Source organism: Rhineura floridana, chromosome 13 (assembly GCF_030035675.1).
Source record: "Rhineura floridana isolate rRhiFlo1 chromosome 13, rRhiFlo1.hap2, whole genome shotgun sequence".
In the NCBI taxonomy this organism is placed as follows: domain Eukaryota; kingdom Metazoa; phylum Chordata; class Lepidosauria; order Squamata; family Rhineuridae; genus Rhineura; species Rhineura floridana.
Window position 1 is genome coordinate 20,711,394 of NC_084492.1, and position 25,212 is coordinate 20,736,605.

The 25,212-nt window shown below is 39.7% G+C and overlaps 1 protein-coding gene across 2 annotated transcripts; it reads right to left on the reverse strand.

Moving 5' to 3' along the window:
* Positions 1-1,895: 1,895 nt before the first annotated feature.
* NAE1 (NEDD8 activating enzyme E1 subunit 1) lies at positions 1,896-25,212 on the reverse strand. Of its 2 annotated transcripts, none has more exons than XM_061593903.1 (20): positions 25,031-25,212; positions 23,451-23,554; positions 23,307-23,367; positions 22,184-22,214; positions 19,903-19,974; positions 19,020-19,099; positions 17,722-17,831; positions 16,781-16,890; positions 15,874-15,936; positions 14,929-14,992; positions 14,135-14,226; positions 13,985-14,044; positions 13,769-13,902; positions 11,987-12,062; positions 9,561-9,600; positions 7,036-7,122; positions 5,141-5,233; positions 4,692-4,806; positions 4,557-4,606; positions 1,896-3,400 (listed from the first exon to the last, which is right to left on the reverse strand). In XM_061593903.1, the coding sequence occupies exons 1-20, from the start codon at positions 25,132-25,134 to the stop codon at positions 3,291-3,293; spliced, it is 1,656 nt and encodes a 551-aa protein (XP_061449887.1). In that variant the 5' UTR covers positions 25,135-25,212; the 3' UTR covers positions 1,896-3,290. The 2 variants fall into 2 exon arrangements, with proteins under 2 accessions (XP_061449887.1, XP_061449888.1); XM_061593904.1 differs by having other exon boundaries at positions 25,064-25,211.

The window sequence follows — 25,212 nt, forward strand, 5'->3', positions numbered from 1 at the left end:
CTTGCATGCTTTCTTATTTGCATTGGCAGCCAGGAAATTAAGAGCTAAATTTGTGGCTCAGCTCTGAAGGTTTTGTCTTGTCTTATAGCTACATGAAGTGACTGGGAGCAGTCATTAGGAATTTGGGAGCAAGATGTCATCAGTACACTGATGACACTCAGTTCTATATCTCCAAAACACTGGAATCAGGACAGGCCATGCAGGCCTGGACTGGTACCTGGACACAGTGGTGGGATGGATGAGGCACAATAGTCTGAGCTTGAATCCTCGCAAGACAAGGCACTGTGGGTGAGTGCTTCCCTTGTCCAAGAAATTGGTCAATTTGCACTCCCCCTGTAGAAGCAGGTACACAGACTGGGGGTGCTTCTGGATCCAGCTCTGTTACTGGAGGCCCAGGTAGTCTCAGTGGCTAGAAGCCCCATTTATTAACTATATTCGGTGCAACAGGTATGACTGTTTCTGGATCAGATGAGTTTGGCCACAGTACCTTCAGGTACTGGTGACTTCAGTACTGGAATACAACAATGCACTCTGTGTGGGGCTTTCCTTGCACTTGACCTAGAACCTGGTTAGTGCAGAATGCTGCATCAGATTGCTGGCAGGAGTCAGATTCTGTCAACATATAACACCTCTACTCAGCAATTAGCCCTGGTTGCCAATTTGTTACTGGGCCAAGTTCAAGGTGTTACTATTGGTATAAAATGTCCTTAATAACTTAGGACCAGTTTACTTGTGGGATCGCCCTACCCCATGTGTGTCCACTTGACCACTTTGATCTGCGGAACTGGCATTGCCAGCAGTGTCATGTAATACTCATTCTGCACTTCAAAGAAATCATTCCTTCAGTGTGGCAGCACCTATGCTTTGGAACTCCTTGTCTATTGACACCAGGCAGGTGCCTTCGCTGTATTCTTTTCAGCACCTGCTTAAAACATTTGTTTAGGCAAGCTTATCCCAACACAAAGATGTTGATGTGATTTTAGTCTATTGCTGTTAATTTTTTAAGTGTTTTAATTAATTTTTATTGATAACTATGGTGTTTTTTGTAAACCGCTTAGGTTTTCCACAATCATACAATATACAAATTTGGTTAAATAAACAAGACGTTTAGACACACACTTAGTTCCTGTTTCAAAAGGACCTGTACATTATCAGTCTAATTCAATTTTTATCCCACTCCTCATCCAAAAAACTCAAATACATTATTTTGCCTCCTCCCCACTTATTCCATACTCATCGTGTCTTTGGAGATTAAAGTCCCAGGGTAGCTCTCTGTTTTGGACTATCATCCTGGCAAAGTGTCCCTAAAACCAACAATGCTGAGGTTTAAGATCAAGATCAAGATGTCAGAATGGAAACAAAATACTTCATTTTGCTTGCTAGTGCCATTTTTTTTAAAAGGCAATATTGTTGAGGATTAGTGTTCCTCTTGATTAGAGTTAATATTTATACGTTTCAAACAAGATAAGGTACATGCCCTACTTGTGAGCTTTCAGACACATTGGGCAACACAAAGTTAGAATTCAGGCCTAGCTCTAGACTTTGGCCTAAGGTAGCATACCAACACATCTTTCAATATTGTAAAACCACTAATTCATCTCATACATTTTTCAGAAAGGGGATTACTTCAGATGTAACATGAATGTTGTAAATATGCAAATCATTTCACCTCAGATCCAACTCTCAGGTCTACTAGTTGGTAAGGAAATAATGTGGTTTCCAGCCATATTCTTTTGTCCATGAGAAGTGCAGTGTAAAGTTAGTATTTGGGCATGCATGCACACAAAGGTGTCACATAAACATAGATCACACTTGACTGGGAGATGAATGCATGAAAATGCCATTACAAAAGCAGTGTTTGAGATGGAGTGTTCCAAAAAGCTGAATTCATGAAATTTAATCTTTAGTGACTATTTTCACACATTTTTATTTATTTGAAAATCAAATAAGTATGTGTATGTGAAATTACCCGAATACAAAGGAGCCACTCCTGCAACAATGACATGCCCAATCCACATAAAGAACTGAAATAAATGCAAGTAGATGGTAAATATTAAAACCAAAATATGATCAAAATGTACTGAATTCGGAAAGCATTTCATTTTACCTACTTTTAATTCCTCCTACTTTAGTAGGGCACAACAACACTATTAGCTATAGCTGATACATCTAGCATGTCATAACACCATTGGTGATTGATACATGCATGAGCTTTGGCCCCCCCTCCTAGAATGCAGTTTCAAAATTGACACTAAACACATTGAAGGGATTCTCCCACATCACATACTTCCTGGTTTTCATCTGTGCCTGCAAATTAGGTAGTGAAGAATAAGCAGTCTTCCATCACACTAGAATTAAAATCCAGGTCTGTTTATTATTTTTAATCTGCCTTTGATCCCATGGAGCCCTCAGTTCACAACAATCTTAAACTAGGACACCTCTTCCTTTACAAATTAACAAAGCATACACCTACCAAGTTTGATTTTTAAAAAACTGATAAACCCAGTTCTTAAGCAGTCTCCTGCTATTAACCAAAACAAATGCCAACACAATCATGTATGGTCTGTACAAGCAATCTTCAAGTACATGTTTTTCAACTAATTCCAGAAAATACATGTAATACTTTCTCCCAACAACATTATAGATACCAACAATAATTTTGCACTAATTCCAATAAATAATGGAGCAGCAGTTCATAAATTGTTCATACAAATCTAACTATAAGACCACTGATAACAGTTTCTAATATTATTTGTAAGCTGGAAGAATGCACTAAGTGTCATGAATTACTTCCATTCTCTTCCAGAGTGCTTTCAATCTTCTTAATTTAATATATTAATTAATAATAGTCAAAGGTATGTTGTGCATTAGTGTGTCTACATTGTAAAAAACCTTTTGTTGCTGTTCAGAAACAGGAGGTTACATTGAATATAGTATCATGTACTCCTTGGGGTGCATTTGCTTCAAACAAGTGCTTAACACAAATGTTAAACACTTTTCTGTGTGATATGGGCAGACTAACGATAATGGTCTGGGTAAAAGGCTAAATCTCACTCCCAACAGTACAGAACCAAAAAAAGTGCTCACATCTGAAATGATATTAGATAACAGTGATGACAGTCAACTTATTCCAGTGCCTCTTATTAAAATACAAGATAAGTCTTCATTACAAATTAAAATAACTTTTAATGATGAAAAAATACAAAGACGTTTGGCAGCAAATATACCAGCAATACTTAAAAATGCAATCCAAAGGCAATAACAGTTTTCAACAATGTACTGTGTTTAGCCTACAGCTTGAATGTTGCAGAGGTCTGTGACATCCCATTGTAAATGTAGGTGTTATTAAAAATTACAAATTGTTTTGTAATTACTTTCACAACCTCCTGAGCAGCAGTTCCTGTAAAAGAGCAGGGGAATTGGAGGAGGGAGGGAGAGGAACAAAGTTAGAACTTTATAACTGTTTTTAGTGTTTTTGTTTGCCACCCTGGGCTCCTACTGGGAGGAAGGGCGGGATATAAATCTAATAAATAAATAAACAAACTTGATACAACGTTGGTAGGGTGATTATTTCCCTTTTTTTTCCAGCTGCTGCTTTATGCTAGTGATCTGACGATAGAGCAAACAATTTCCAGAGCCAAGTTTGCTCAGTCATACAGGACACACTTAGTATTTTAAAACATGTTTATACTGCTTTATATGTAAAAGAGTACAACCATAAAAATAGCAAAAATGATTAACGTTGTTAAATAATATCTGTAGTCGCGTTAAAACAGTTTATAATAGGCAGTAATATGTGCAATCAACAGCAGGAATCAGGAAACACCTGGGTGATTCGCGTGCAAAGGGTCCGAGTTCAAACCATACCACCTCCAGTTAAAAGGATTTCAAGTGCTGGAAAAGACCTCTGTCTGAGACTTTGAAGAGCTGTTGTCAGTCAGAGCTGACTATACTGGTCTTGTTGGATTAGCAGTCTGAACTATATGGCAGCTTTACGTGCTTATTTCTTTTAAACACAATACCTAGACTGCAAACTATTATGTTTGTTACCTAAATAATGTGTATACATTGAAATATTTTAGTTTTAGAAATGGTTTGTTTTTATCATGGCTAAGACAGATACATTAGTGTAGTGATGTCTCATACCTCTAATTCTACATGCTATGTATTCCAACTGCAGAAACAAATCTATGAAATGTTAGTAAAACAAACTGTATTTTCAAGAAACGACTGAAGACCCTTTTCTTTCCAACAAGTTTCTCCAGCTTGGTGTTCATTAGGTATTCATTTTGTACTGTTTTTTTTAAGTCAATCTTTTCTTGGGGGTTTTGTACTGTTTTTAAAACAGGTTTAAGCTATTTTTATGTTATATTTGTAAACCACCTTGAAATGCACATAAAATATTCATAAATTAATAGTTATTAGTAGCATGCATTTTGAAGTGTCCAAAATTCCACTGGTATAAAAAAAAGAAAATCCAAAGTTGTAATAATCTATTCACATGCCAATAACTTTATAGCTTGGTAAGGATCAGTGAAAATAATAGTATTTCTTACCTCCCAAAAATGCTGCAATGGTATGTGGCTCAGCAGCTCCATAGCGGCAACTACACAGGAAAAACAACAACGTAATATTTATTATACCATAAAAAGATGAAGGAAAACTGTATTTTTATTTTATATAGCACTTACAATTCATGGACATAATCATCTTTCACTGTTACAGGTAATCCATATTCCTGAAGAAAACTATTGAGACAAGATTTCAGTTTTCCAATATCATCCTCCACTTGGTAATTATAGACACCTGAAAATGATTTTTAAAATACATAGAACTAACATTTCACTTAGTTGGATATATATTTTGCAAGACAAAAGAACAAAACTTTTTTTTTTAAAATCTAGCTTTTTAGAAAACAACTGTAATGTAATTTGTCAAATATACAGAAGATTAATAATGGTAGATGCCTCAAGAATAAAAAGGTTGATCTTTCATATAATTAACCCATACATTTATGAACCATTAATAATGAGAATTATTAAGGTTAATTTATCAGTTATACTAAAAAACAAAATTTTAATAAGAGGTTTTTGTTCAGACTACTGTGTTGCAAACTGAGCAATATAAAAAACAAATTTACCTGGATATCTACCATGGTGTTTAAAGAATCTGTCCACAGCTCTTAACATTAAGTACAACACCATCTCACTATCAGGATTATCCATATGGGAAACTAAAGAAAAGCAATGTTAATTGTGTAACAATAATATGAAGAAAAGTATTTCAGAATTTTTTTAAAAATCCTAAAATCATCTGAACTTAAATATATTTTCACTTTCCCCCCAACCTATAGTAATATTCCAAACTTTCCATTTATGGATAAAATAGAATTTTAGCCACTGGAATGTAAGACAATATTATTGTTTAGAAGTAATTAAATCAGACCCACCCCTTTCTCTAGCCACTAATTAGTGCTGCTACCTTTTACCCCATATGCTGTCCTTTAAATCCCTAGATAAAGCAGAGAATAAAGGAACCACAATACCTATTGTTCATTTCAGTTTTTGTCCCCCAACCTCATTCCTCTATCAATCATATATATTTTCAGATTATGATTAAGCACACTGATAATCTGATCAGCTTGCATCAGAGAAAATGCAATGGAAATCCCCCCCCCAAAAAAACTTTATAAACTGCTTTGGCAGACGGTATACCTGCCATGCAGTATGAAAATGATTAATACATACATAAGTGTATGTTGACCAATAGGGTCCTTGTATGAGAGTACCCTACAGAAAAAGCAGGTCCCAAGTGTGCAAAGCAGGGGAGGGGCAGACAATAGGAGGGAATGAGAAGCAGGAGCCATCTTATTTCCTGTTTCAACAGAGACTTAAAGAGTAGCTCTCACTGTCTGTATTAAGAAGTGGCAATCCTGTTACTAGTCTACTTTGAGATTGCTCACATGTCACATTGTATCAGGTACAGTAGGGCCCCGCTTTACAGCGTTCCGCTTTAAGGCGTTCCGCTGATACGGCGGCTTTCGTTTTCCATTTTAAAGGTTTTTTTTCCCCTTTTGCGATGTTTTGCGACGTTTTCACATCATTTTCACGTGACGCAGCCCATTAAAGTCAATGGGGTTCCGCTTTACAGCGTTTTCTGCTTTACGGCGGGGGTCCGGAACAGAACCCACCGTATAAGCAGGGCCCTACTGTAAACAACTGTAGCTGAAGCAACATCCCTATAGAGTCCAAGTTGCTTTGTATTTCACAACCATTAATAATGCCAACCACTGCATAACTTCTAGGGACTAATTTTTCTTCCACATGGGACATCTGCACTTTACTGTGGTCAGAATACTAATCTCTGTAATGTCATATTGAATATCTGTAGTAATCATCTCATCAGTCATAAGCCATGCCAATACCCAATAACCAACCTAGAAGTTACCTTTTTGCACAATTACATCTCAGCGTAATTTATGAATTACACTCAACACACATAAATATGTTTGAAGAATATCGGTCTTCATGGACCCAGAAAGTTTGGAACAGCAACTGCCCAGTCGCTAATATCCACTTTCTGGGAAAGGTGCTCAAGAGGCATAATTATGTGCCTGACACTTGAAGTTTTCACCTGGGAGTATACCCTGCTAAATTCAGTATGAATTGCTAAAATATACTGATCTAACAAAATAATTCCTAAAAGTGGTTTTCAACAAGGTGCGGTATGGCTATAACACAGAAATAAGGAACAGCAAGAGTAAAGGGCACTTTTGCTTTCCTCATCACTGCTGTAACACAGGAAGGAACAATTAATATATCCCATATATAATGAGAAACATGAAGATCAAAGCTGCTTTGAGGCTCACAGATTTCCCAGAAACTAACACCCCGATTCCATTCCTGTGTTACAGCAGAAATGAAGAAAGGAGCAGCATGACAAACGCCCCCTTTCAGGTCATTATTTTCATATCAGTGTCTGCAGATGAAAACACAATACAATACTACTGTAGATAAATTTAAGTGATCTCCTTACTTATCTCATCCTTGTTTGAAGTATTCAACCCATATTCTTCAGAAAGAGACCTACACCGCACTACTCGAAGAAATGCTGAATTAGTGCCTAAACAGAGGATACCCAGGTTGGGGAAAGAATGATATAAAATAGCACTTAATGCATGGATATCACTTTTTAAGAACAAAAACTAGATCCTTGAAAGGTAACATTTTAAATGAGAATGATGTATGGCACTTATTAAAAATTCACTGTTTTTTTCCTACTGACTTTATAAAAGTTAGAATCATCACACATAAATAAGCTACAAAGAACTGAACCACTCAATCCGACAGCTTTTCTCCAGGACTTCTGTCTGAACAGAGTGGGATCTGTTATTGTACAACACTTATCCAGGAAGAGACAGGCAACAATCCTGCCCTAAAGCTCCAGAGAAACACTGATATGTGATGTTTCAAGTGAGTAAAGTTTTTCTCCATTCACTAGAATGACACCACAGGTTCTGTATCAATGCTCACAGCTGTCCTCAGCTATGCATATAGAATGTGAAAAAGCCCATAGACAGGGATACCAACACATGTGCAAAGCAATGTGCAAAGGTAAAATCGAGCGCCTGAAGAGCATGATTCTGTTCGCCGTGGATACAGGTAGTAGGCCAGGGTCGGCCAGTTGCATTCCAGTCCGATGGGATTGGTTTCAGCCTCTTCCCTCTGAGGAAGTGGACAAGGTGCTCAGTACTGTGAAGCCAACCACCTGTCTGCTTGATCCTTGCCCTTCGTGGCTCGTCACGAGTTGCAAAGAGAGACTGAGCGAAGGGATCACGGCAGTGGTAAATGCATCCTTGAAAGAGGGTGCAATGCCATCAGCCCTCAAGGAGGCGGTGATAAAGCCCATCTTAAAAAAACCCTCCTTGGATCCCCAAGAGCTGAATAACTTCCGCCCAGTTTCTAATTTACCATTCTTAGGCAAGGTAATTGAGCGAGTGGTGGCCAGGCAGTTACAGACGCACTTGGAGGAAATGGATTATTTAGATCCATTCCAATCGGGTTTCAGGACTGGACATGGAACTGAAACAGCCTTGGTCGCTCTGGTGGATGATATGAGGAGGGCGTTGGATAGGGGAGAATATACCTTCCTCGTCCTCCTAGATCTCTCAGCGGCTTTCAATACCGTTGACCACGGTATCCTGTTGGATCGCCTAGGGGGATTAGGAATAGGGGGCACTGTTTTACAGTGGTTCCACTCCTATCTCTCAGATAGGCACCAACGGGTAGCTTTGGGAGATGAGGTATCAGACCCTTGGCCTCTTAATTGTGGGGTGCCACAGGGCTCTATCCTCTCTCCCATGCTGTTTAACATCTATGTGAAACCGCTGGGGGCCATCATCAGGAGTTTGGGGCTGAAGTGTCACCAATATGCGGATGACACTCAGCTCTATCTCTCATTTAAGTCCTCACCAGAGTTGGCTGTGGATACCATGTCCAAGTGCCTGGAATCCGTAAGTGGATGGATGGGAGAGAACAGGCTGAAGCTGAATCCCGACAAGACCGAGGTGTTGCTTGTGGGAGACAGAGGGAGGCTGGGTATTACGGACCTGATGCTTAATGGGGTGAGATTACCCCTGAAGGACCAGGTCCGCAGCCTCGAGGTCATTCTTGACTCCAGGCTGTCCATGGAGGCTCAGGTCTCAGCGGTGAGTCGGGCAGCTTGGTATCAGTTACATCTGATACGGAGGCTGCGACCCTACCTTCCTGTTCATCTGCTCCCACGGGTGATACATGCCCTGGTCTCCTCTCGCTTAGACTACTGTAATGTGCTCTACGTGGGGTTACCCTTGAACACGGTCCGGAAGTTACAGCTGGTACAGAATGCGGCGGCACACTTGATTAAGCACAGCCGTCGCCGTGACCATATCACGCCAGTGTTAATAGATCTTCACTGGTTACCAGTTGTTTACCGGGCCCAATTCAAGGTGTTGGTGCTGACCTTTAAAACCCTATACGGTTTCGGCCCAGTCTATCTGAAGGAGCGCCTACAGAATCACCAATTATGCCGCCTGACAAGATCAGCCTCACAAGACCTTCTCTCGGTCCCACCGGTTAAAACAGCTAGGCTGGTGCGGACCAGAGAGAGGGCATTTTCAATTGTGGCCCCCACCCTCTGGAATTCCCTTCCTGTTGATCTCCGACATGCTCCCTCCCTGATGGGTTTTCGCCAAGCCTTAAAAACCTGGCTATTCAGGCGGGCCTATGGGATTGGGGAGGATTAATTTTATAAGGTTTTAAATAGAAATTGGTTTTAAATTGATTATGATTGTGTTTGCTTGTATTTTATTTTGTATTATGTACTGCTTTCTATTATTGTAAGTCGCCTAGAGTGTCCACTAACCTGGACAGATAGGCGACCAACAAATAAAATTTATTATTTATTATTATTATTATAAACATCTAGTCGAACATAGGAAAACTTTCTGGGAGATTCTTGACAATCTGTAGTTATATAGAAACAAAGACAATAGCACAAGAGGAAAAAACATGAATACTTACAAAGTAATTTTAATTCTTTCTGAGAAATGGATTCTGGTGCCTGTGAAAGAAAGTGTAATTTTAACATGCCAATTATTTGTTTTTAAAATTTCCATTACATGATAGAATTCACATTTAAGTAGAATTCTAAATACAATTCTCTTGTTAAGCAGCCACTTTCTCCTCATTTTGCATTGTCATAAGTATACATAGCAAATGAGGCAAGAAAATTGAGGAATACACATTGATTCAGCAAGACTGATGGCATTTAAGAAAGTGTGCTTACTGTAAATTTACTGCTTTAGTGTAAACATCTTTATTGTCTACCAGTTGCTGGAAACCACAGGAGGGGAGAATGCACTCAGGTCCTGCTTACGGGCTTCCTACGTGTATCTGGTTGGCCACTGTGTGAACAGGATGCTGGACTAGATGGGCCACTGGCCTGATCCAGCAGGCTCTTCTTATGTTCTTATGTCTTTTTTTAAAAAAAATAGTATGTATTATCATATGCTTATGGTTTTCTAGAGGTGAAGCTTCATCCACTGAGCTGTTCCAATGTCACACAGGAAAAAAGGTCATAGGAAAGAAATGTACATTACAGAAATAAGATGAACAGAGAAACCTGGAAAGGAATTGAAGACGACGACTATAATTGGCCTCAATTGTGGACTAATTCTAGATTGAAGTAGTTCAACAACCTGTCCCCTTCCCACTGAAAGGATTACAAGGGGGGAAAGAGCAGAATGTTGGTTACTTAAGAACATAGGGAACTGCCTTATACCAAGTAAGAGCATTGGTCCAATGAGCTCAGTATCATTTAAACTGTCTGACAGCAGATTTCTATGAGTTCAGACAGCATTCTCTCTCTGCCTTACCTGAAGTTGCCAGGTATTGAACCTAGAACCTTTTACATGCAAAAACAAATACTCTACCACTGAACTACAGTCCTTCCCTGTACTTACTGTGAGCAGTATTTCAGGGGAGTGGGGGGTGCTCCAGGCATTCAATAAATAATGGGTTAATACCGCTACTGCTCTAAGACAGGCAGGGTCACATGGTACCAAAACTATTGCACTGGCCAGCTCCTGGAACTTCGTTCCAACTGCATCAGAGACAGAGCAGGATACAAGCATGGGCAAACAAAGCCAAGACAGCCTAAAAAGAGAAACAAGTGCAGGTAATCCCTCTGAACCAACATGGCACAAACCATATGCTGGAGGTTAAGCCCATCACCTGCATAGGGTGGAACTGAATGCCACTTACACACCCTTAGAAAGAATGTTCATGGTAAGTAGTTAGCATTCAATTCCCAAGGATTGCATACAGAAGGTATCTAGTGAACAGTGTGACTTGCCTAAACTAAGCCTGATCAGGGAAGAACAAAAAATTATGAAGGAATGAGAAGCAGGAGTTTGAATGTACTCTGTCCCAAGGCAAGGTAGGAAAGGAATTAAGAGGCAGAGACTGAGGAACTGGCAGATGCAATCATTTTGGTACCATGTGACCGTGAATGTCCTGGGGCTGTGGGGGTAATTAACTTGCAGTTTACTGGATGCCTCCTAGGAATTAGGCTCTTCCTTTAATTTTCATGGGTCCTGCTTTTTTCTTCTTTCCAAAAGAACACACAAAGACCCTACTGGATCAGGCCAATGGCCCATCTAGTCCAGCATCCTGTTTTCACAGAAGCCAACCAGATGCCTGCGGGAAACCCACAAGCAGGACTTAAGCACAGGAGTGCTCTCCCCTCCTGCAGTTTCCAGCAACTGGTATTCAGAAACATACGAACTCCAACTGGAAGCACAGCATAGCCATTGTGGCTAGTAGCCTTTGATACCCCTATCCTCCATGAATTTGTCTAATCCTCTAGCCATCCAAGCTGATGGCCATCACTGCCTCTTGAGGGAGCATATTCCATAGCTTAACTACATGCTGTGAAGAAGTACTTTCTTTTGTCTATCCTCAATCTTCCAATATTGAATTTCATTAAATATCCACAAGTTCTGACGTTACGAGGAAGAAAAACATCTCTCTATCCACTCTCTCCATGCCATGTGTAATTTTATAAACTTCTATCATATCAACTCTTACTCGCCTTTTCTCTGAACTAAAGAGCCCCAAATGCTGCAACCTTTCCTTACAGGGGAGGCACTCCATTCCCTTGATTATCTTCGTTGCCCTTTTTTGAACCTTTTCCAGCTCTAAGTTCTACTTGTTCCTTCCTTAACCTAGTACTTAGTCATAACCTTTTTTATGTAAGGCAAGGAATGTGTGGCTGTCAAGATATGATTCATCCCAACCCCAATTATACTAATTCAGAGATACAAGCAAAATTATGAGAAGTGATGCTTTTTAGTAAAAATTCCATCCCCAACACAAGATGTGAATTTACCATTTAAAAAAATATTTAAAATGTTAAGAGAAAGCAGAAAATATAATTATTCGCTCACCTTGCCTATTGACTGTAACAGCTTTGCAGCATAATTAGACACAGCTTCAGCATCTTTCTTAGCTTTGTCACGATATCTAAAAAAGGGCAAAAAGAAAAACTTCAATAAGACAGATTCTAAGTATCTGTAGGCTTTGTCTACATTGATATTCATGTTATAGATAGTGACAACTGAAACGAAGGCAAATGTACTGACTTCCTGACATCCATTTGTATCAAAGCTTACACTTAAAAGTTAATCACTTGCATACAAAAACATGTATAAAGTAGGAATCTCTGTATACAATACAGGAATGTGAGAAATTATCCTACCAATACTGTCATCTGCTTAAATTCATGCTATCAGCAACCTGAACATGGTTAAGGGAGCAGACATTGTTCTGAGTAAGTAGTTAGTAGAAACAGCAGTATTCTAAGGCTGCAGTCCTATGTGCACTTATGTTCCATTGAAGAGTGGAACATATAATTGAGCACTGCTGCACTATAAGTGCTCTACAGGTAATGATGCCTTGGCAATTAGTTTGCCCTGAAAAACGATGGGACAAAAATACACACTTTTTGTTCTTTTTTATTAAGGTCTGAAGAAGGAAATGCTAGAGATCATAAAAACAAAAAACATTCAACTGTGTATGTGCTTCACTACAGCTGCTATACCGTCTCGAATGGTTGCGCCGCCCAGGCTAATACTGCAAGTCTAATTGGATTACAGTCCCATCAGGTATTTATTTTTATTATTTAATTTTTTAAAATATTTCTATCCCACCCTTCTACCCTAAAATTGGTCACTCAGGGAAGTTCACAATAAAATAATACACAATAAAAACACAAAAAACATTAAAATAGATAAAAATACAGTTAAGAAATGTAGGGGAGTGATATTAAAAGGGGACTAAAGAGGTTAAAGTAAAAGGGGGAGAAATAAAATCAGTTCCACACTCAGCCTTTAGGCTCTCCGGAACAGGATGGTTTTCAAAAATCTCCAGAATGTCATCAGGGAGGGAGCAAAGCAGGCTTCTTGGGATTAGTCCAGAGCTTGGGGACCATGGCTGAAAAGGCTCTCTTCCGCATGCCTGCCAGTCTGACATCCTTCATTCCAGGCACACAGAGGAGACCAGAGGCAGCTGATCTTAAATCACAGGCAGGTACATATAGGCTAAGCAGTCCATCAGGTACATTGGTCCAAGGCCATTTAAGTATGCCAGCTCAGAATGCTCCAGCAAAAGTCCTATGTACAAGGATCCTAACCAGACTGCATAAATATTTTGTGCAGTTAGCCACATATAGCACTAGGATACTTAATCCAAGGTACAAATGATTTAACAAACTGTAACTTTGCCAAAACTTCAAATTTGCATATGGAAGCAGAAGAGAATAATGCAAGAAGCTTCATTTGTCTCAATCTGCTCAAGCTATTGCTTATTTGTTGTTTTATTGTCATATTCTTACTTGTTATGATGATTCTGTATTTCTATTGCTGCACATTTTCATGAGAAGGCAGAGTGTACATATAAAAAATAAATTCATTTTGTACAATAGGAAAAGGCGGAAGTATATTTTCTATTTAGACTAATCAGTTAAAGTCCAGGTTTTAAAAAATGATTTGACACTTAGTGTTATCGGGATTCACAAGTTTATGGTCACAGTCATCTTGAAGTGAAAGGAACCCCTCAAACAGGCAACTAACAAAGTCACTTGCATGAAATACAGACAGCATGGTTATTTTGAGGTGGGTGGGTGTTATCATTCAACAATGTAATATAAAGGTAAAACAGACAATACTTACATATTTTGCAGTTTGATAAATTTACCAGAATCTGCTATCATATCTGGAATCGTGCCCCTGACAGGTAAATTTCCATGACCCTCCTTTGCCACAAATTCCTTCACAGCTCGAGTCAAAATCCAAAAGGGTGGAGTCTAAGAGTAAACAAAAATATTAAATGGACTTTTTTATTTAGATAAGCACAATATTGGGCCTCAAGCTGTTTGCATTTATTACCTGCTGAGAAAGATTGATACAACGATCATCATTGAAAATGTCTTCAATAGAACCTGGTATCTAATGAGGGAAAAACACATTTAGGCAAATTTTCCAACAATGTATTCAGTACTTACGCAGCTAGAATATCTGGGAGGAATTTTATTTCACCTTAGTAGCAATTACAGCTGTATTCACATTTTTAATAGCTTCTTCAAAGTTTTCTTCATCTTCCAGGCCTCCATTTTCATTTTTTAAGATCCCTAATAAATTAATAATAGAAAGAACAGGACTTTAAAACGGAGTATTCTTTCTGATTCTTCATCTCCTTAAAATTCATGGCAATGTGTCAGGTTTGTATATTTTACAAGTATTCTTAAGCACAACAAATCTCAAGATAAAAACAATTGCTATATTTGCAGGTACTACTAAACCATGGTTTAGTCTAGTGCTACATTGATGAACTTCCACAAGCCTGTGTGAAGCCTCTAGGTGATGCACCTCCACCCCCATCCCACATGGCTGGGAGGAAGACTTCTGTTTAGTTTTGCTTTCAAAAATCTTAGCTTAGTGCTATGTACGTTACATGTATCCAGACTTAAAAACAATGGTTATTTGAACAAGCCAGTTTCATAATCCGTTATTTTGAAGTTGGCTTGCTTTAGAAACTAATCACTGTTCTAAACGAGGATTTATTTTTATTTATTCACTAATAGGCAAAAAAGTGCGGTTTAAGAATGTACCTATAGCCAACAGATATTTCTATCTAAAAAGCAGGAAAATTGGGCAGCTATAGTGAATGTACCAGGGGAGCAGGAGACCTGACCTCCTCTCTGAGATATTGTACTGCCCTGCAAATTTGTAAAAATGCAAACATTTGGGTTGGTCTTTCCCACTCCAATCCACTTCCTGTGCCAATACCCTGCACCTTTGGTATACTGTAAGAAGCTCTTGCTCGACATTACCTTGCCTAATCATCTCTCTGAAGGCTTCCTTTTCTTTGTAGTTCTTCGGTATCTGTCCACTGTTCTAAATAGAAAAGTTATATATTTGAACTATGCAAAAATATGAAAAGCTAGTTGAATAGAGCTGCCCAACCAGCAAGGAAGTATTGGCTATGCATCTGTGTTCCAGAATATAACAGAAATTGTTGTTTGGAAAGCTAATTTTCATGTATTTCAGACTTTATGTAACCAAACATAAGCTAGCTAGACATACATGTTTTATTTTAATGAAGTGATCATATAAGCTTTACATAAAAAACAATCACCAATATCAAGTAAAAAGTAGCAGCAGGGTGTCATATTTTTAAAAAAAGAAAAATCAAAACAAGTGCACTTAATATAAAGGTCCAATACAGCTGGTACACATTGGTGCACTGCCCAGGTATAGAGGAGTCCTACAAGGATCAGCTAAGCCCTGCTTTCTGTATCCATACACATGAACACGGGTGAACTTGGATCACAAGTAACTTGCAAGGTATAAAAAACAGGGTCTGAACAGGGTTATGGGAGGTGCATACAGACTTTCAACTGCCTGCAAGAACTGCCTGCACATGAGCTTATGTGTTCAGTTTTGGGGGGGAAGAGAAAATGGGGCTCTACTAAATCTCGTGGGGATCCAGACACAGGTGTTTCACCCATACTATACATAACTGGATTGGGCCCCAGGTTTTGTTGAAAATAAAAGTCTCTGTATAGCACTCAAATGGATTAATTTTTAGCTGCAATCCTACATACAGTTTGGCTGATTAAATTCAGTTGGTCAATATGATTTAAGTAGCCAACCATGCACAAGATTGCAGCCTGTCCCAAAACATGTAATAGCACGTAAGCACCTTTGGAGGGAAATTTAATTTCCACAGTTCTGAGCACAAAGTGCTATTAGAATATTATCATGTAGCTACGCACCTCATTATGCCATTTTTCTAGATACTTGGATACGATCACAATCCATGGAATGTGGCTGTGTTCCTGCAAATGGAAAATTATAATTTTTTAAGCAGATAGATACAACTCTGAACAGGGGAAGCTGTTGAACTGAATACATACCTCAATTCACCACAAAAATTCAGAGTTCAACAAAGATAGGCAGATGAACTGAATTGCCTTCAATAAACAGTTGCCATAACATATTTACAGCTTAATTCTTTGTGTGACATATCTGAAGGATCTACACAACTTCCTCATTTTTAATTTACAGGTTACTTTGCAAATTACCCATTAGTGCTGAATAGACAAAGTTTTGCTCAGTTTTGATATCCTAACAGTATTTAAGTGCAGCCATAAAGGTGTTCCCCCCCCCCCAAAAAAATCAAATAATTTAGTTACTTTTGAGTTATTCAGTCCTTCTTGGGCTAGTTGTGGTTTTACAACAAGATTATGTTGTAAGTGCAGAGAAGGCAAACCTGTGACAAACAATCTGGTTCAAAAAGTATGCTCAGTGGGTGGTACTCAATGCTAGTCCTACTCAGAGTAGACCCACTGAAGTTAATGTACATGACTAACTTAGATTCTTTAATTTCAATGAGGAGTAGGACTTTACAGAATACAGCCCAGTAAATTTTTTGTTGAGCAAATGGACCTCATGCTGCTTATCTCATGGATTTCTACATCAGCAGTATTAAATCTATAAACAAAATAAAATCAGAAACTATAACAGGGGAACCTATTGAAAGTCTCATACACAACCCCTATTTTTAAAGAGAGTCTTTTGTAAGTATTAGTTGCAGCCTGTAATCCAGTTTCTACAATAATTTTGTGGATTGCCTCTAAAACGTGTACATATTGATAAGCAGAATGCAAATCTTGTACAAACCTTTTTCTCCATTTGATCCAAACTGTAAGACTGAACATGCTCTCTCAGTTCTGGAAAAGGATTGTCCAATCTCAAATCATCTAATGCGTTGTCTGGGTGAGATTCCACAACTATCAAAATATTAAACAACATTTCAGTTTGAAAGAAAAGTTGAAGATGACATATACAGCTATGCATGCTATTTACCATCATGCCCTGAAGTGATAACCCATACAGAACAAGATCACTAGAACACAGGAAGCTGCCTTATACTGAATCAAAACAATGGTCCATCTAGTTCAGCACTTACACTGGTAGGCAACATTCAAACAGGGGTCTCTCCCAGCCCTACCTGGGGCTTGAACCTCAGACCTTCTGCATGCAAGACAGATGCTCTACCATTGAAGTACATCCCTTCCCCACTGGAAAAATGGCATACAATGAGAAAAAGTCAGATTCAGTTTGGTACTGGATTTGGGGTGGTATCCAATGTTAGTCCTACTCAGAATAGACCCACTTAACTTGATGACACAACTAACTTAGGTTTATTAATTTCAGTGGGTCTACTGTGAGTATGACTTAGCTGAACACATTCCTATATATCTTATTTTGTAACCTACAAATTACCTTTATAGTCATATCAATTTCTAAAGATTTTTTTTTCTCATATATACAATCGCTATCAAACACACCAAAGCGTCTCAACAAACACAGCCATGTCATGACTGGAAGAAGCATCTTCAACAGTAACATTTTAAAAGATGGCATGTGTAGGTATAAGGCATGAGTAGCCAACATGGTACCCTCCAGATGTTGTTGGACTGCAACTTCCACCACCCCTGACCACTGGCCATGCTGGCTTCACTGATACAAGTTGGAAACCAACAATATCTGGAGAGAACGATGTTGGCCATTGGAACAATGTATAGGAGAAACTTTTAATTGCTAAATAAATCTCTTACCTAGATGTTCTTTAATAATTATTCTCATGTATCCTATTAATCCATAAGTTCTACAAACCAAAAGTGGAATGTTGTAATTCCAAAGAACTTCAGCTAGCCGGAGTAATGTACTGAAAAACATTTAAGAAATGGAATCGGATCAAGAGAACAAATATATCTCCATTAGCACTTTTATGCAACTGCTTGCACAAAACCATAATACATAGGTTCTACAAGCAACTCTCTTTCTTCCATAAAGCTTTTATGAAAACAGAAGAACATTTTTGGACTGAGTTTCACTTCTCTTTCTGCATGCAGAGGGCACCTTTCAACCCAACCAATTAGTCCTTACAATTATATTCTTAACACACTTACTGAGGAATAAATCTCATTGTGGGACTTAGTTCTGCATAAACACACCTAGGACTGCTCTACTGCAAACCAGGAATCTTTCTTAAACGCAGTACACAGCCTATATTTCTGTTGAATATGACAATACAAAGTTAAGCAATCACAAAAGTGAATTTTAAGCAGCACCTCGAATGATGTATCTTAAATCATTGGACTTTTAAAAAATATATTATCAGAGTATAGAGATAACTGAAGTCTTTCATTAACTGAATGCAGGTCACAAATCAAGCAGAGAATTCCTTTAAGAGGAATGTGAGGTTAACACATTTTATTGTCACAGCTTAAAATGGGAAGTCGTGTGTGGAGAAACAGAACTTAACAGAAGATCGCCTTAGGGCCAACAAAGCATTTAGCAGCAAATGCAGTACTGGGAAACCAGATTGCAGCTTTTATTGCTACAAAGCAATTAAGGGGTGGAAGGCATTTATGTACTTTTCCTCTGCAACCCCCACTTTGTTCTCAGACACACCTTTTCTGGATCAGGTGTGGAGAAGCAGCTAGGAAGAAAAGCTGCAAGGAAACAATTTCTAGTCCTATCCCTTTGCAGTGCCTTGGCAACTCAGGTTTCCAGAACATCCAGTTTGGCCCTTATCTAGTGAATTTCCCAGCTGATGGTACATTTTTCTTGGTTTCAACAGAACGGCAACAGGTAGAGAAAAGCACGGCTTGTGTAAATGGAGTTGTAGTCAAGCATAAGGGAAATTGATTGGTTTTTAAACTTTAAGTGCCACCCTGGGCTCCTGCTGGAAGGAAGGGCGGGATATAAATCAAATAATATAAATAAATAAATAAGTATTAAAAACAAAACACTACCTTTCCCATGTAAATTACACAGCTACTGAAAAAGCCTGAACAGTATTTGTGTATAACATGAAGACAATGATAATATCAATTTGATTCTTGCTTACCTCTCTGGGAGTTGAGTTGCAATCACTACATTAAACCGACAGAAAAATGAAGGGTCGTTGTCTAGAAGTTTATCTGGATTCTTAAGAAAATACAAAAGACACATATATATTGGATCATAATGCAATACATGAAGAAGTATTAAACATTTAACATTCATCTTATTTATTGGGCAAAATGCACCTCTTCACAAATTGCAAACTTACTTTTAATATGCGTACAACTGTAGAGCTAATGTTAATTTAATATTTTTTCTAAATGGCATCTATAAATATGGACAAATGAACCCCTTGAATTTTCAGTTCCTTGCCTTCAAACTGGCATATTTATTTATTTAACTTTTATACCGCCCCATAGCCGAAGCTCTCTGGGCAGTTTACAATAACTAAAAACAAATACAATTTAAAATAGCACCTGCAAGGTGAGACTGAAGCCTCTTCAGCCATGTAAGGCAGCACCACATAAACATGGCAATTACCTCATTCACACTGCACAGAACATAGATGACTGTATAATGCATTTTTGCCAAGGCTTATTGTCACATACATACACACACCCCACCCTTTAAAGCTGCCTTAACAACTGCCAAGTTCAGCCTGCTTTTGCAGTAAATCCATGCTCCCTTGTGATATCAATTCATACAACACGAATGGGATTCACTATTTAAAGGGGGGACAATGCCTTTTGACATAGGGCTTTCCCGCAACATGATGCAATGATGTCACAGAGCGATGGAGAAGAATGCTACAACACAGCAGGCTTGGTTAACATTTTCTCTCACTTGCAATTCTCTAGCTAGATGTCACTATTATAGGTTATGTGCAAGTGCAACCTACTCTTTTACACTTTTCAAATTGCTAACACGCCAGAATATTTGGTACAAACCTCTTCCACAAAATTTCCTGAGACATCATTATTCAATTCTTGTAATAGTTCTGTGGTACACTGGGCTCGGTTCTGTTTAAAAATAGTAAGACAGATTAGACTGGCACGGCTCCAACCCTATGCAGTTACCTGGGAATAAATTCCACTTATTATGGTGGAATTTACTTCTAAGTCGACATGCACAGAACAAGGTCTAATTCCCAATCTCATGACAACATATGACTGGTCACCCTGATGGATGACCTTTATTGGGAGAAGCCAGGGGGATACTGTTACTCTTACTTGATCTCTCAGCAGCTTTTGATACCATTGACCATGGTGTCCTTCTGGGCCGACTTGATGAGATGGATATTGGAGGCCCTGTTTTATATTGGTTCCAATCCATTCTCCAGGGTTGTTTTCTGAGAATAGCATTGGGTGATTGTCTCGGTCCCCTGGCAGTTGTGCTGTGGGGTGCCACAGGGTACCATCTTGTCCCCCATGCTTTTTAACATCTATATGAAGCCCTTGGGAGCAGTCATCAGTACGCTGATAATACCCAGCTCTATTTCTCTGTAACATCTGGATCGAAAGAGGTCTGGACCGCTGCCTGGACTCGGTGGTGGGCTGGATGAGGGCCAATAAACTAAGTGTGAATCCAAGCAAGACAGAGATGCTGTAGGTTGGTGGTTCCCAAGTTCAGATAATTGGACAGTTGCCTGTTTTGGATGGGGTCGTACTCCTTCTGAAAGAGCAGGTCTGTAGACTGAGGGTGCTCCTGGATTCATCTTTGTTGCTAGAGGCCCAGGTGACCTCTGTGACTAGGAGTGCCTTTTACCAGCTTCAGCTGGTAAGACAGCTGCACCCGTTTCTGGACCGGGATAGTCTGACCACTATTGTCCATGCACTGGTAACCTCCAGGCTGGATTACTGTGATGCCCTCTATGTGGGACTACCCTTGAGGTTGGTCCGGAAGCTGCAGTTGGTGCAAAATGAGGCAAGGTTGCACACTGGGGCAGGGTATAGCCAACATGTCACCCCACTGCTGAAAGAATTGTACTGGCTACCTAATAGCTACCGGGCCAAGTTCAAGGTTCTAGTTTTGGTAGACAGAGCCCTAAACAGCTTGGGACCAGAATAGCTGAAAGGCCATCTTATCCCTTATATAACCAGTCGATCACTGCACTCTGCAGGTGAGAGCCTCCTGCAGATACCATCTTATCAGGCAGTCCGTTGTGCTCAATATATTAGACAGGCGCCAACTGTGTTATCTTTTCGGCGCCTACTGAAGACCTTCCTCTTTCAACAAGCCTTTTCAGTTGAAACCTTATCCCAGTCTGCGTCTGTGTTGCAATTGCTTTTTAGTATGTTTTTAAACCTTTTTTTAAAAGATGTTTATAATGTTTTTAAAAGATCTTTTTTTTTAAAAAAATGCTTTTAAAGATGTTTGGTTTTAATATATTGTAAAGTCTGTTTTTATTATGTTTTAAAGTTTTTTAGTGCTTTTGTTTGCCGCCCTAGGCTCCTACTCGGAGGAAGGGCGGTATATTAATAAATTAATAACTTAAGAAAGAAAGAAAGAAAGAAAGAAAGAAAGAAAGAAAGAAAGAAAGAAAGAAAGAAAGAAAGAAAGAAAGAAAGAAAGAAAGAAAGAAAGAAAGAAAGAAAGAAAGAAAGAAAGAAAGAAGAGGACCTGCGCGGAGAGGGGAGAATGACACGTGAACTCCTGAGGATGGTAGTTATCTGTTAGTTTAAAACACAAGACATTGGTTAATCTGTAGTGATGACATGGAATGTTTGGGAGGGAACACGAAAGGGCCTATGTGCTGAACAGTCTGTGTGCTGCTGATGGAAGATGGTGGAGAGAGAAGAGGATGACTGAATTTGATGTGGCCCCTACTTCCTCACTTACTAGCATAACAGAGGCAGGGGTAGAACATACTGACCAGGACTTGCAAGTGGCTGGGAGTGTGGTGAGAAAATCTTAATTTTGAGTGAACCAATTCAAATAAGCACTTCCAAGCATTTATATGGCTTTGCAAGGGCTCTGATTTGCTCTTACATAATCTGCAAACTGCTTATCTGTATTAAAGCCATATTACTGACGTATACGCACTTGGTGCTCCAATCTTACCTAGGAGTAAGTCCCTTTGAACTCACTGGGATCTACTTCCAAGCAGACATGTATAAGACTGCACTGTTAATCTTTTAGTATGAAAGAGAAAATAGATACTTTTCGTCAGGTGGATCTGTCGTTCTATGGAGTTGCTCTCCTAATAAAGCACATTTAATATTTCCTTACCTGGCCAATATTGCTTCTTTGAAGAAAAAAACTAAAAAGCAGAAAAAACAACCATTCATTTTAGAGTTTTAATCTGATGAAACATTACTGGAAGATAAATATGTTACTTTATGGAATATACCCAAGAAAACATCCTGGCCATATTTCCCCTTCTCCAACATCCCTAAGACTCTTGGGGTTCTTGTAAAGCATTTTAATAACAGACTTACTCAAGTGATTATGGGACTATAAACAATGGAGCAGAGATAGTGGCAGGCTGCAATCCTATACAGCGGGGTGGAGAACAGGATCACGCCAATCCCAGCAAGGCTTACTATAAACACAATCAGCTTATCAGCACTCATAGCAAGCCTAGTTTGCCAAAGGACAATTGGGAGCACACTTAAAGGCTCCCAGTTGTTTCTCTGCAGCTGCATCTTTACAGCTGACGTCTAGAGTGGGGCAGGAGAGTATGTTTCGGGGGAAATGGTCTCATGGGGTAAATTAGGTTCTCCGCCACACCTAATTTGGTCCATAGGCCAGAGGCTCCCCACCAATGTTATGCACAGTTCCACAGAAATCAATGTGACATAGCAGCCAATTCACACAGCTGGTGTGCTTTGAACACAGGCTGCACAGAGCTGTGCATCACTTAGCCCAATTTGAAGTATATAATTATTTCATACATCTTCCACTTCAACCTACATTTAATGTATGATCAAAAAGGCACTGAGACATGAACACAGGCTGAACTGCAAGTCGGATGTGTAGTGAACAAACTTCAACGTGCAGCAAGTATCTTATATCAACGCAAATCACACTCTTAGAATAGGAGCATTAATGCTTCTCCAATAAACGTATAGCGGTACTGACATAGGCAGCAGAAAAGTCAGGGTCTCTGTACTTGTGTTGCACACAGGGAGACTGTGTGCTCTGCAGAGCCCCACTGAATAATTAAGATAGTTTTTGAAAGGATATTTTTGAAATAGTCCTGGTACAGACATAACATTGTCTAACTTCTAACCATAGAGTCTGGAGATCAGGAGTGCCCCTATAGGGTTGCAAGCTCCTCCCCCACACACACACTTCATTTTCAGTTAACTATTGTGCAGCATATTCATAAACGTTTGTAAAGGCACATTACCTGTTTCCAACATCTTCACCAGTGGCTTGATTCCCATCAACAATTGTAAATGATCCAACACCTTGAAGACACAATCAAACATGGTGCTTACACCAAACTACAGTTTTAGACTTTAAAAAGTTGCACCTTTGTTTTTATTTATACCTGGCAGAACTAAGTTTTTAAGGATCTCAGTTCCTGTGGTGGTTGCATTTATCACACAAACATGTGCAGATTCTAAAGCTTCTTGTCCATGGTCACCCCATAACCTACAACACAAAAATCACAGACATCAAGTTGGCATTTCAAACTCAAATTTTGGGAGATATGTAGTTGAAATTGATGCATTGCTGATGAATGTTGCAGAATATGACCATTAAGTATTGCTTTATTTGATAGGTGTCAAAACATTTATAGATGAAGGCCTTAAAATGAAAATGAAACAAATAAAACAAAAGTGAGGGGAAGAGGCCAGTCTTGAAAATGGAACAGGATAGCAACTTTGGTGTAGTGATTAATGTGTTAGACCAGGAGTGAGGAACCTGTGGCCCTCCAGATATTGTTGGACTCAAATTCCCAGGATGTTACGACTGATGATGATTAACTGGAGAACCAGGTATGCTGCCCTGAGCTCCTCAGAGGAAGGGCAAGATACACATTTGATAGACTGATAAAACTGTTGACAATCGGCCAGAAGAAGAGAAAAGACTCATCTGTTACTAACAGAATACACAGAAAATATCTGCAATATCTATACACTGCTTGTACATTTTTGGAAGCTTTATAAGCATTACAAAAAAGAGTAATTATTACTAGGACTACTGCTTAATTGTAAGTATGCTTCCAAATACCAGTTGATGGAAACTACAGGAGGGGAGAGTGCTCTTGCACTCAGGTCCTGCTTGCATCTGAGCATCTGGTTCGCCATTGTGAAAACAGGATGCTGGACTAGATCACTGGCCTGATCCAGCATGGCTCTTCTTATGTTCTTATGTACAGCTACTATATTTATATCCCATCCTTTCTTCAAGGAACTCAGGGTGATCTAGACAGGTCCTCCCCATCCCATGCTATCCTCACAACAAACCTGTGAGGTAGGACCTACAGGGCACGTTGAACCTGCATACCGAGTCAAGTGCTCCTTTGGGTCAGGGGATGCCTGGCCATCTCTAGGAAGAATACAAAAAACACACCTATACTAATTTTTTGTTAAAAGTGAAGCGAGTCCCTGAGCTACACACCTGGCATCTGAAGGAGAGAGATCTCTGCTAGATGCCGGGTGACTTGCTCCTGCCCAGCCTAAGAAGCCCAAGATCACCCAGTGACCTACATTACAAACTGGAGATTTGAACCTGGGTCTTTACAGGCCTTAGACCGCCACTCTAACCACTATAATCACCTTGGCTTTGTAAAACCATTTGTTTTTGTTCGGATGGTTTTAAAAAAATAAGTTTCACGCTTTGCTTGTTTTGAAGCCAAACGCTTAGCCAACAGAGCTTCTTAACTCTTGCCCAGAGAGGCCTTGCGTGGAGACGGAGGGGGGCTCTCCTGGGTGCTGTCGAGGAAGGTCCCAAGAGAAAACGAGGGGCGAGAGTGGGAGTCGTGGGACGCCACTTGGCAAGAGCTAAGGAAGGACCCTGCCCTGACAGAGCCTCTCCCGCCTACTCCCTGCCCCCAAACCGCCTCCTCATCCAGCCCAGATAACACTGACGAAGCAAGACAAGCCATTTTTCCCCGGCTCGCACCTAGCCCTCGTTCCCCTCGCCCTCCAGGCCGACCTGAGCTGCCGGTCATAGCGCTGCTCCTTCATGCTGACTCTGCCCTGCTGCTGCTGTACAGCCGCCGCCATGATGCTCGCTCGCCGAACGGAGGACGGCTGTCTCCCCCTGCACTTCCCCAAGCCTCCCTGAAAGGGGCGCCCGAATGC